This window comes from Aquarana catesbeiana, linkage group LG07 (assembly GCF_042186555.1).
Source record: "Aquarana catesbeiana isolate 2022-GZ linkage group LG07, ASM4218655v1, whole genome shotgun sequence".
Classification (NCBI taxonomy): Eukaryota; Metazoa; Chordata; class Amphibia; order Anura; family Ranidae; genus Aquarana; species Aquarana catesbeiana.
In genome coordinates, this window is record NC_133330.1 from 190,206,557 (window position 1) to 190,218,913 (window position 12,357).

General features: G+C 44.1%; 1 protein-coding gene across 5 annotated transcripts in view; it reads left to right on the top strand.

The window, feature by feature from the left end:
• Positions 1-12,357, top strand: part of LOC141103386 (coagulation factor XIII B chain-like) — a 1,015,098-nt gene that overhangs the window by 684,127 nt on the left and 318,614 nt on the right. For all 5 annotated transcript variants that reach the window (XM_073592904.1, XM_073592906.1, XM_073592905.1 and 2 more), the window contains one exon: positions 2,475-2,648. In XM_073592904.1, coding sequence (XP_073449005.1) covers positions 2,475-2,648 — 174 coding nt within the window. The remainder of the gene's footprint in view (positions 1-2,474; positions 2,649-12,357) is intronic.

The following is a 12,357-nucleotide window of genomic DNA, read 5'->3' on the forward strand; positions in this document are numbered from 1 at the left end:
AGCGCGTCATTGAGTAGCTAGGTTCTGGTTGTATATGGGAGACCTATGCAAGAAAGATGGCAGGAGACCATGTGGTGGTCTGACCACGGACAAACATGTGGGTCGCTGAGGTAGAGTTTGCGAGTAGGGAGGGAGTGCAGAAAATATAGTCCAGGCGAGAGTAGCTGTCATGAGGGTAAGAGTAAAAAGTTTATTCCCGAGAGCCTACATTGTGAGCCCTCCAGGCATCTATCAGTTGATAGGACTTTAGGAAGTGCTGAAGGGATTTGGGGAAGGCATTAGAGGAGGAACCCATGCTAGTTCTATCCATTACAAAGTGGGCAACTAAGTTGAAGTCCCCCCCGATAAGTACATGGGGCTAGTGAAACTTATCTAGGACCTGAAAAAAATTCTTTAAAAAAGTGGCTTGAGATGCATTAGGAGAGTATACTGAGGCCAAAGTTATCAGTTTATCCTGTATAGATCCTTTAACTAAACAACTCTGCGGGTCTTTGTAGATCCGCTGAGCCTGAAACATCACAGAATTTTTAATGAGGATCACCGCCCCCCTAGACCTGGACTCGAAGGTAGAAAAGTAACATTGTTTGAACGATTTGTGTATATAGGATGGGTGGTTACTGGTGGAGAAATGCGTCTCCTGCAGAAGGAGGATGTCAGCACCCAATGATTTATAAGTGGAAAAATCAGCAACTTTGAAACTGGGCCAAAAATGGCAATGCATAGTCTTGGGGAGTTAGGGGGGAAGACCTCCAGCTGACCCAAAGATCAATGTCAGTGTGGACCAAGGGGTCCGGTATTCTAAATCCGTGGGTCAATGAAATCAGCACATACCTTATGTCATTCTGCACAAGAACCTATGGGGTCCAACCAACCCGGACATCACCGAGCAGATGGGGGGCCGACGAGCCCCAACGGGAGTAAAGCAGGGGGACAAACAAGCGGACGCAACCAGGAAATCAGCTCGGAGCCTGGAGAGATAGCTGTGAAGCATGGCGGGAGTTCTCCTTTAAACTGAACCTTGAGTAAACATAAATCAAATAGAGGGAGAGAAATAAGCAAAAACAGAGTTAGTCACAAAGTTAATTCCAGCGATCTCTTCTGGGAGGTGGGGTGGCCCAAATGGCTGAATGGCGAGGAGTGGACGGCATCCTGGGTAAGGCCTCTGCGTCCAGGAGGCCGAGTTTCACCAATAGTTCCTTGCCCTCAGTGAGTGTGGTGACATTGTAGGTCCTGCCATTGTGGGGACTTGAAGTTTAAATGGGAATCCCCAACAATATTGGATGCTAGCAGACTGGAGGACTGACGTGACTTCTTTCATCTTCCTGCGTATGTCCAGGGTGGTAGGGGAGATATCCTGGTATATTTGAATTGGAATGCCCACCAAATGCAAGTTAGGGGTGTTTCTCGAGCCCCGAAGGATATCCTCTTTTGATTAGGAAGTCCTTGAGACATAGCACTATGTCCCTGTGGGGCTTCTCAGAAGGGGGGGTGGATGCAGGGCTCTGTGGAACTTGTCACAGGAGAATGCTGAGAGCGGGCATTCAGGTAGGAGCAACTGAAACAGCTTCTGGATAGTGGGCAGCAGGTCAGTCACAGACTCGGGGACACCCCATACCCGAAGATTGTTTCGTCTGTTCCTGTTGTCCAGGTCCTCAATGTGGGCTTGGAGTTGCAGGACCGTCTCTGAAAGGGAATCTTGCTCCTTTCTGAGATCTGAACAGACCAGGGTAAGCTCATCATGTTTCGTTTCTAATAAGTCAGTTCTGCTGCCCAGGGCTGAAATCTCCAGGGATAAGGTGTTAGTGGATTTGTGCAGCTCTGATTGAAACTTTTGAACTATTTTGTTATACATCAGGGTGAGACTCTCATCTAAGTCTGCCTTAGTGAGTTGCAGAGAATATTCACATTCCCCCAGGGAGTGTGCTGGTGAGGAGGCTGCAGCCTGTGGAAGTGCCTGAGTCTGCTTCATCTTGGGTCATCATGCTGTGTTCCCTTACTCTCAGTAAGTATGACATTGGGGACTTTTGGGCCGGTTTACTGTGGCGATTTTTGGGTCCCGGCATGCGCTGAGTGTTCCGCCAGGGGTGCAGGGAAAAATTGGGGGTACAAATTGTGTTTTTAGCCCTGGGGAAGTGCTGTTCGTCTCCGCTGCTCACAGAGCTCTCAGCCTCTTGCTTCCTTCCTGATTCGCACCGCGCATGCCCCCCCCCATGTACTGTTTTTCAAATGTTTTCGAAATAATACTAACTGTACATTTAATTACACAGCATAATGCATGTTATGTATGGCCTCTCTACTGTAGATACAATGTGGGCTATATTGGCTTCAGGTCTGTTTTTTTGTCTAGTAAGTGGTAAACCCAAATGTACATTCAGATAAATGTGATGTTATATACAGCAACAATTATATATTTTACATTAGGATAGTTTTATTTTAATGACCTTTGTTATGTCCTACGTAAATCTTTCTTGCAGAGTCAAAATGTCCTCCTATACCCTCACCCTCAAATGCTCAAGTGATAAATCCAAAGGCTGAATATTTTAATGGAGATGAGATAGAGATGAAGTGTGATCCTGGATATCAGTTGTATGGTTCAGAAAAAGGTCTATGTAAAGATGGAAAATGGCAGTCCCCCCCTTGGTGCATCGGTAAGTCTTAATTTCTAAATTTGTTTGGCATATTTCAATAAAAATTAGTAAAAGTTATCTTTCAGTAGATCTTCCAGTGTCAGGGACACCAACAGCAAAGTCTCTGCGTGAGTCGGCATGCCTGCACACCTGTAACCATTAAGAGCAGATCTCACTCATTTTCCATTTTAAATGATATTAGAGAAAATACAGCAAGAGGAGTGGAAAAAACCCAGAATGAGTGGAAAAACCCCAAAATTCATAAAAATAGCTATAGCTGGGAGAGCTTGCTGCTGGAGTCCCCAGGATTAGTCCGCATAGGTGTTAGGAGGGGAGGGAGTTTTAAGGGCTCATTCCCATGTGTGTCAATACCATGTTTTTTTTTTGTTTTTTTTAACTCTTTATTACAAAATTTTTACTTCCAAATTGTTTAACACAATTTACATTATCATTTCTCTATCTTTTCTTCCACAAATTTTAACATATATATCTATTTTCATACCCATTGACTCTTACAACTCATTCTACCCTCTCATCCATCTTATGGTCACTGATTCTTTCCCCTTTTACTCGTTTTATACTATATTTTCTGGTCTTCCTGTATCTGTCGTCAAGTGTGATTTATTCCACTTTGCCCAAATCTTATCATATTTCTGTATATTTCCTCTTTGTTCATACATTATTTTCTCGTGTGGTACCACTTGGTTTACTGCTCTCACCCATTGATTTATTGTAGGTGGATTTGGCTGGATCCATTTTTCCACTATTTGTTTTCGAGTCAGGAATAATACTTCTTGCAAAAATATCCTGATATATCCACACCCCCAGCACACATAGTTCCACAGTGGCCGTAATAGATTTATTTATGACTTTTCCTAATTTCTTGACCACCTGTTGCCAATACCTCCCTATACATCCACACTGCCACATAACATGGATGAAATCCGCTGCTCCTTCCCCACATCTTGTACAATCTGGCGCCTGCATCCTCCCCATCCTATACAGTCTGTTTGGTGCCAAGTATGTCTGATGTATTATATTTAATTTAATTATCCTGTTATTCATTGCCTGCGATACTTTCAAATGCGAGGAGCAGATTTCATCCCAGTCCTGATCACTCATTCCCGGGATGGCCCCCTGCCATCTATCCCTCACGCCCACCGGGTCTCCACTTATTTTACTCTGTAATAGGTGTGAATACAACTTAGATATCAGTCCCTTTGGTCCTTGAGATTTTAATATGCCTATAAGGGGATATCTAGAGATTTTTAGTTCTTTTCTTCCAAACTGTTCCTGTAGTAAATGTCTTAGCTGTAGGTACTTATAAAATTGTTTCCTCTGGAGGTTATATTGTTTACACGGGTTCTCATATGTCAATATTACATTGTTATTATACATCTGGCCAATTGTTTTTACTTTTTTCTGTTTCCAATAATTACTATCTTCAAATATTTCTAATTTTTCGAACGTTGGATTATTCCATAATGCTGTTTCTGGTGGGATATCCTTAAACCCCGTCAGTTTTTTTACCTCCTTCCAGACTGACCTGGCCAACTTTAAAAGGGGGATTTTTACCCCGATCTTTCTTAATTCTGCTGTTTCTAATCCTACTAGTAGATCTCCTACCTGCATCTTATTTAGCAAATATTTCTCCACCCTCGTTTCTTGTTCCTGAACTACCCAGGTTCTTAAATGTTTTAATTGCCCCGCCAGATAATATAAATATAAATCTGGTATTGCCAACCCTGCTGCAGTATTAGGTCTTTGTAACGTAGAAAGCTTTAATTTACATCGCCCATTTGCCCAGATGTACCTAGTTAGCTGGGAGTTTAATTTTTTAAATATATATTTTGGTATCTTTACCTCCGAATGCGCCATCACATAGAGACACTTCGGTAGTATAATAGATTTGATCAACTGTATTCTCCCTGCCATTGATAACGGAATTTTTTTTGCATACTCCCACTTTATTCTTTACATATTCTACCAAGGGGTCTATATTTGCCTCAAGAGCTTCCTATGGTTCCAATGTGATATTTATTCCTACATATTTAAAAGTTTCCACTATTTTTAATGGGGTCTGAGGGTTCCTCTCCTTTCCTGGCACTAATAACATTAATGCGGATTTCTGCCAGTTTATTTTAAGTCCTGATAGTATCCCATATGTTTCTATTATTTTCATTGCCTCCCCTAGTGAAATGTGTACATCCTCCATGTATAATATGATGTCATCTGCATATAGTCCTATGTGTTCAATCCTATCCCCCAACCCTAATCCCTTTATATATTTTGGATTGTCTAAATCTATTAGCTAGTGCTTCTATTGCCAATGAGAACAATTGGGGGGACAGCGGGCACCCCTGTCTTGTTGCCTTTTGCAATTTCACTGTGGGAGACAAAATTCCGTTCATCAAGAGGTTAGAGCATGGTTGTTTATACAGTATTCTCACCCATTTTCTAAATCCTTTCCCAAACCCACTTTTTTTCAACACTGCCTGCAGGAACCCCCATTCTATGGAGTCGAATGCCTTGGCCGTATCCAACGATGCCAAGGCACTCGACTCTAGGAAGTACTCCCTCAGCTGGACCATAAGCTGAGTTCTTCTAATATTATTTGTAGTGGACTTCCCCGGCATAAATCCAGTTTGATCTTCTGATACAATGGATAGAATTACCCCATTAAGCCTCTGAGCCAATATCTTTGCCAATACTTTATAATCAATATTTAACAAAGATATTGGTCTATAGGACGCACAATCTTTTCTATCTTTTTCTGGTTTTGGTATCAGTATTACTGTTGCCTCATACATGGATGAAGGCATCTCCCCCCGATCAAATGCCCCCCTATACATCTTAGTCAGTATCGGGGCAATAATTTCCACATACCGCTGGTACATTTCCAATGGGATACCCTCAGGTCCCGGTCATTTGCCCTTTCCCATAGACTTAATAGCTTCCTTTACCTCCTCTACTTCAATATCTTTCTCCAGTTCCCCTTTTTGCTCTTCTGTTAGTCTCAGGAACTCCAAATCCTCTACGTATTTCTCTATCTCCTCTCCTGTGCATGTCAGTGTTGATGTATACATTTTCTCATAGTATCTATAGAAAGTTCTCCCAATGTCCTCCACTGTATTAACCATCTCCCCCTTCTCATCCCTCACCTCTGTTATAACCAGTGTAGATGCTTGTTGTTTTATCAGGTAGTTTACTATTTTATTGGCGTAGTATCCTTGCTCAAAGTTTTTTTGCTTTGACTGGAGCCTCTTGCATTTATTTTTGACTATTAATTGATTCTTGTATTGACGCACCGCTCCTACCCATTTTATCTGGTTCATAATTGAGGGGTTCTTAATAAACTCTGCTTCAGCCTTCTTACATACATCTTCCATTTCCTCTTCCTCTTGTCTATTAGCGCGTTTAATATATGATATTGTAGATCTTACTATCACTCTTAAATATGCTTTAAAGGTATCCCATGTTACCCCCTCCATTATGCTGTCCCCATGGGCCTCTAGAAACATTTCCATTTGCTCCGGTATACGATCATTTGACCCAATCTGGGCTAGCCAATAGGGCTGTATTCTGTATCCCGGCCGCCTTCCTCTAGGGCCTATCTTCAACTCGTAGATCAGCCCAGAATGGTCAGACACCCCTTTAAGCATATATGTAATCGAGTGCACCATTGGGAGTATTTTCTCATTCCCCAGTGCCAGGTCTATCCTAGACATGCTCCCTCTACCTGGTGCATGCCACAAGTAGACTCTGACTCCTGGGTTTCTAATCCTCCATAGATCAAACCATCCTACCTCCTTCAAGAAGTTTTCCAACGTTTTAGACCCTTCACCTCTCCCAAGGCTTTTTTTTCCAAATCTATCCATCTTTGGGTCCAGCCACATATTAAAATCTCCCATACATATAACATATGCCTCTGGATATTCTGACATAAATAACATTGCTTCCTTCAGTACTCCCAATGTGGCTGCAGGTGGATTATATATCCCCATAATAACAACTGGCAGTGAGTGCACCAGGGCAAAGACAAAAACATAACACCCATCTGGGTCCCCCCTTACCCTGATGCACTCCCACGCCACCGATCGATGCACCATTAGAGAGACCCCTCGTGAAAAAGTTGTATGACATGAGTGGTAAGACCATAGGTATCAATGTTTTTTTTCTAGTAATCAAGTCTCTCGTTAACCATATGTGTTTCTTGAATACAGATTATTTTGGCCTGAGTTTTCCCAACTTCTGTAAATACCTGTGCTCGTTTTACTCAGGTACCCATACCCCTCACATTCCAAGAAAAAAAAGTACAATTACTAGTCATTTCTACCCATTCTTAATCATTCTTTTACCAGGAAGCCTGACCTCTACTTCTCCTCTTTTCCCTTAGTAACCATATTTTCATTTTCCCTCCATTCATCCATTCATACATGCAACACATCCTTAATTTTAGGGCATTACCAACATATTGCATCTGCTTTTATATAGGTAATTCATCTTGTTTCAGCCTGTCTACTCCTTAGCCCCCCCTCCATAAAAAAAGAAAAGAGGGGTGCACTTATTAATATACCCCTCCCTATCACTAGGGAAGGCGGGAGGGGGAGGGAAAAGGAGAGAGAGAGAGGGAAAAAAAAAACAAAAAACCCTATAACATATTTCGATCCCCCCTCGCCTCACCCAATTTTAACCCCCATACCCCCCCCCCACTTCTGTGTTTCCGTGTTTAAATTTATTTATGTGAATATATGTGTAACTAAATATCGTTCTCCCCATTGAGTTCCCCTATCCCTTTTATCCCTATTCTTCTTTAATAACACCCTTTGTTACTCCCACCCCTCCCACCTCCTTACTTCTATCCCGTCTATTGTGTTCACTTAATTATTAATTCCTTGGTTTAATATAACATAATATATATATATATACATATAATATAAATATAATATAACACCTCTAATATTCCCCTCAAGTGTTTGTGAATCGTGTTCCAAAAAAAAAAAAAAAAAAACACCAGCAACGCACTTTTGCCACTCAAATATTAAAATCAAAACATCACCCTTATCCGTCCCCTTCAGGGGCACACCAACACTCCACACTCCCACTCTGTGATAAGAGGGGTTCAATACATTCTCCCGCATCTCTCCCATGTCCCCTGCTTCAAACCTCCGGCAGGGGCCACAAGGGGGAGGAGGGAGAGAAAAAAAAAAAAAGGGGACGAAAAAAAAACAAACCCCATCATTTTTCCTCTCCCTACCCCACCCCCCTCCCGCTATCAACCAAACATAGTTCTCCCCCTCTCTTCTTTCCAATATTTTTATCCCGACAGCATCTTTTTCTTTAAATTATCTCACGATTTTCCATTTCTTGTTATTTAGATACAAGAATCCACTCTTTAACTTGCTCTGGCGTATTGAAAAACAAAGTCCTTCCTCCTTTGTCCACTCTCAACCGGGCTGGATATGCCATGGAATACTCTATTCCTGCTTCTCTCAATTTCTTTTTAACCTCATAAAAGGTTGCCCGCTGCTTTTGTAACTCTAGAGAAAAGTCTGGGAATATTGACACTCTGCTGTTCTCATAATGAATCTCTCTTTTTTGTCTTGCATTCCGCAGAATTGTATCTCTGTCTCTGCAATTCAAGAGTCGCACCAGCAGTGGTCTGGGGGGAAGCCCAGGCCTTGGTACCACTGCAGGGACCCTATGCGCCCGTTTCACCGCAAATGCCTTTGATACCTCTATATCTGGGAATGTATTTATCAACCATTTTTCAATAAAGTCCCTTAAACCCCTCCACTTTTTCCGGAAGACCTATTATTCTAATATTATTGCGGCGCATCCAATTCTCAAAATCGTCTGTTTTCTGCTGCCATGTGCCAATCTGCTTTTCTACTGTTGCTATCTTTTTGGGTATATGAATTACTGTATCTTCCAGTTGAGATATCCTATTTTCAACCTCAGCCATCCTGTATCTAATACTTTGAATATCTTGCCTGATCAATCCAATGTCCGTTTTAATCTCATCCATTTTACCTGTCAGTCCCGCGCTGCTTGCTTGGATGGTCGCAATTAGTTGTCCGCTCATCTGCTCCAGTGTCAGTTTAGCTGCTTTCTCTGGCTTCTCTGGCTTCTCAGCCTGGGACTGAGGCGTGCTGGTTTTCTGGGCGTCCAGCACTGATGGTCCGCCGCTCCCTGTCTGCGGAGGGCTCCGCACGCCATCAGTTTTCTCCGTCCTCGCATACTCTTTAAGGCGGTGTGCAGCCGATTGTTTAGTACTCATCTCGCCGCCAGATTTGTTTATTTTTTTGGGTCTCGGTAGTAGTAGATGCTAATCAGGATACTGTCGGAGACTCAGGATGAACTCAGAGCTTCCGCCGCTCACATCCGGTCGTATCAGCGGAAGTCACGCCCCCGTCCAATACCATGTGTTTATGCGGCATTTATTCAACATTTCTAAAACCTCATAACTGCCCTTCAAATGGTCAATACCTATTCCCTTTAAAACCAAATGCATATTAATTACACAGGTTCTAAGGATAATGTAATGCACAAAAGGCACTGAGTGAGTTTAATTACCACAGAGTCTGTGTAATTAATATGCGTTTGGTTCTAAAGGGATGAGGTGGTAACTTTATGATGCCTCCCATGCATATTGCAATGGCACCACACAGTGCTGTTCACACAGAAGCAGTTAGCGTTGTGTCATGTTAAAAATTAAGCAGCATGTCGCTTTCATGAGGCATTGATGCTTGTCAGTCGCCTCCATAGATTTTAATGGTAATGCTCTATAATTAGACCTTAAGACCTGTTTCACACGGGCTTCAGCTTGTATAAGAGCAGTGTGAACACTGAACAGCAAGCTTTGACAAAACATTTGGAGAGCTTTCAGCAAGCTTTGTTGAAGCTTTTAAAGTACCATTTCTCATTGTGATGTGTTAAGATGATATGCAAGAACCCTGTTGTTCAGCACCTGGATTTGTTCTTTTAATTTTATTAATAAAGCATATCTAAAAATGCACTAGGCTGGTCCACCCTCTGTTTGTTTATGGTTGCTTTTAAAGTACCATCAGTTCTAGTTTGCATATGTTGAACACAAATCCTAATGGGAATGTTGATTGCCACTTTAAACAAGCTGCTAGCAGGCTTCAGCACTTCTTTAGGCTTGTTGAAAGCCTGCTGAAGCCTTCTAGAAACTCACTTAAAGTGGCAATCAACACTCCCATTAGGACGGGGTCAGCAAGCTGTTGATCGCGATTTACCAGTTGACCGTGGGGTGGCAACAGGTGGATTGTGAATACAGCTCTGCCTCCCCCCAGCCTCCACCTTTCTCATGTTGACTGCAGGGTGGGAAACTGGAGGCAGCATAGTGCTGGATGGAGGTTGGGGGCAGAAACTGCCCCAGTGATAGGTTGCTAGGCAGTCCTAGCAAACACCAGTTTGTTATTTTGAACTTTGGTAGCACCCGCCTTACACCCAGCATTATGCTGTCTCCTGATCTCTGCTCTGTTTAACACATGCTGGCAGGTAGGAAGTGCTACTTACATGGCACTGTGTATGAGGCAGGGGGATGATGTGAAGGGGACAGAGGAGATACTGTTGGAGAGGGGACAGAGGACACTACAATGGTAGGGGGTGGGATGAGAAATGGCCAGAGGACACTGATTTGGGGGATGGGGAGGCTGCTTTACGGGGGGGAGGGGTAGAGAACACTACAGTGGGGGAGTGATGTGAAGGGGGCAGAGGACACAGCATTGGGGGGTACAGGACACTACTGAGGGGGAAGGGGCTGAGGTCACTATAGTGTGGGGTGCTGTAAAGGGGGAGAGGACAGTGCATTGGGGGATCTTTGCTTTCCTTCATTTGGTCCAGGTAGATCTCAACCTCTGAAAGGTTGCCTACCCCTGCATTATGATCTGTGTTCAATAAAATCAAATTGGGGCGTGGCCAGAACAGGCATGTGAGCGGTCGCACATCATGGAGCACCCGCTACTGATCCTTCACCAATCCTTCTCCCGCCACTGATTCGTATTGAAATGAACCCAGATTGCCAGCCGAACCACTCGAGGAGCCACAGGGGAGAAGTCAGCACTCTGTGGGGCCCATGATGACCCGAAAAGGTGAAAAAGATGCCGCGGCAGCCATGGAGGGCCAAGATGGCGCCGGCTTTCCTCAGCCTCAGAGAACGGCGCGTGGCGCCGATAAAGCACTGGAGACAGGTGGTAAGTCTCAAAAGACACAGAAACAGCAGGGGAAGGAGGAGCCTAGAGGCATGCTCTATTACACACAAAAACTGCAAGGGATGAACTGCTCACTTCCCCCACCGCTACAGACCCCTGCTCATGAGCCTAATAGACAGCATGGCGCTCCTGATTTAGATGACACACTGTCTTTAGAGAGCAGTACAGAGATGTATGGCTTCTGTAGATGGACTGAAAGAGCAATGTGGGGGCCTCACTGAAACAGTGTCCCTTATGAGACAAGATCTCCAAAAGATCAGGGAGAGAACCACGGCTGTGGAGGGCAGAATCAGTGAGGTGGAGGACCTATTACCCCCACCTACCAGGGACGCCAGGACCACATTACAGCAAGCAGCACAGGCCAATGCTAAGACAGATGACACTGAGAACCGTCTAAGATGGAACAATGTCTGCATTGTGGGGCTCCCAGAGAAGGTGGAGGGCCGGGACCCCATGGCTTTCACAGAAACGTGGCTTCAAGACATATTCAGCAAGGAGTCCTTCACGTCACTGTTGGCAGTGGAGTAGGCACACCGCACGCCGACTCGACCCCTTCCTCCTGGCAACCCACCAAGATCCATGTTGGCCAGTCTCTTGAATTATAAAGATCGTGAGATCATACTCAGACTGGCCAGGGAGAGAGGCTCTGTACATTTCAATGGGACTAAAGTTTCATTTTATCCTGAATTTTCGGCAGAGGTGCAACGGAAAAGAGCCAAATTTTCTGAGGTGAAGAAGCTCTTGCAGAAAATTCAAGTAACCTACGCGATGCTGTATCCGGCCAAACTACGCATCACTGCTGGGGGGCAGTCAACTTTTTTTTAATCAGCTTCGGATGCAGCTGCATAGCTGGATCACAATGAACAGGACCTCAGGCAACATCGTGAGGCCGACATGGGACTGATGTCTGGAATACGAGTTTGACGTGGTCGTTATGTTACCTGCAGACACTAAGTCTACTATTTACAGAACGGGACAAAGCATATTTCATCTAAACTAGCATTTGGAATTAGCTTTGACGTGACTCAATACATCAAGTTACAACCTAAGCCACTGTGGGTGAGTTGTACCCACAAGTGTTCACAAAACTCTACTATGTCCCAGTTGAGGGGACGTGTTTATGGGTGCCCGGTTGGCACGAGTTTACTGAACAATTCTTGGCGTGAGGGTGAAAAGAGGCGGTCTGCCCTTGCCTCATGCATGTATGCAGTACATACCCGACAGACCAGTTCAGGACTGTTCTTTATACTTGTATTGCACTGTTGCTCTTTGCTCTGAAACCCACACTTTATTGCTTCTACCAGTGGAACAAGCTGTCGTGCCAAGCTGTGAATGTCTGCCATCTGAAAGAACTAAGAGCCTACGGCAAAACAGGTGACTCTCTTACACCCGGGAGTGAGGCAGAACGGCCTCTAAACCCCGGGTGCACTACCCTATTTACCATGGCTACCACCCCGATAGTGACTTGAAACGTCCAAGGTGTCCATGACCCG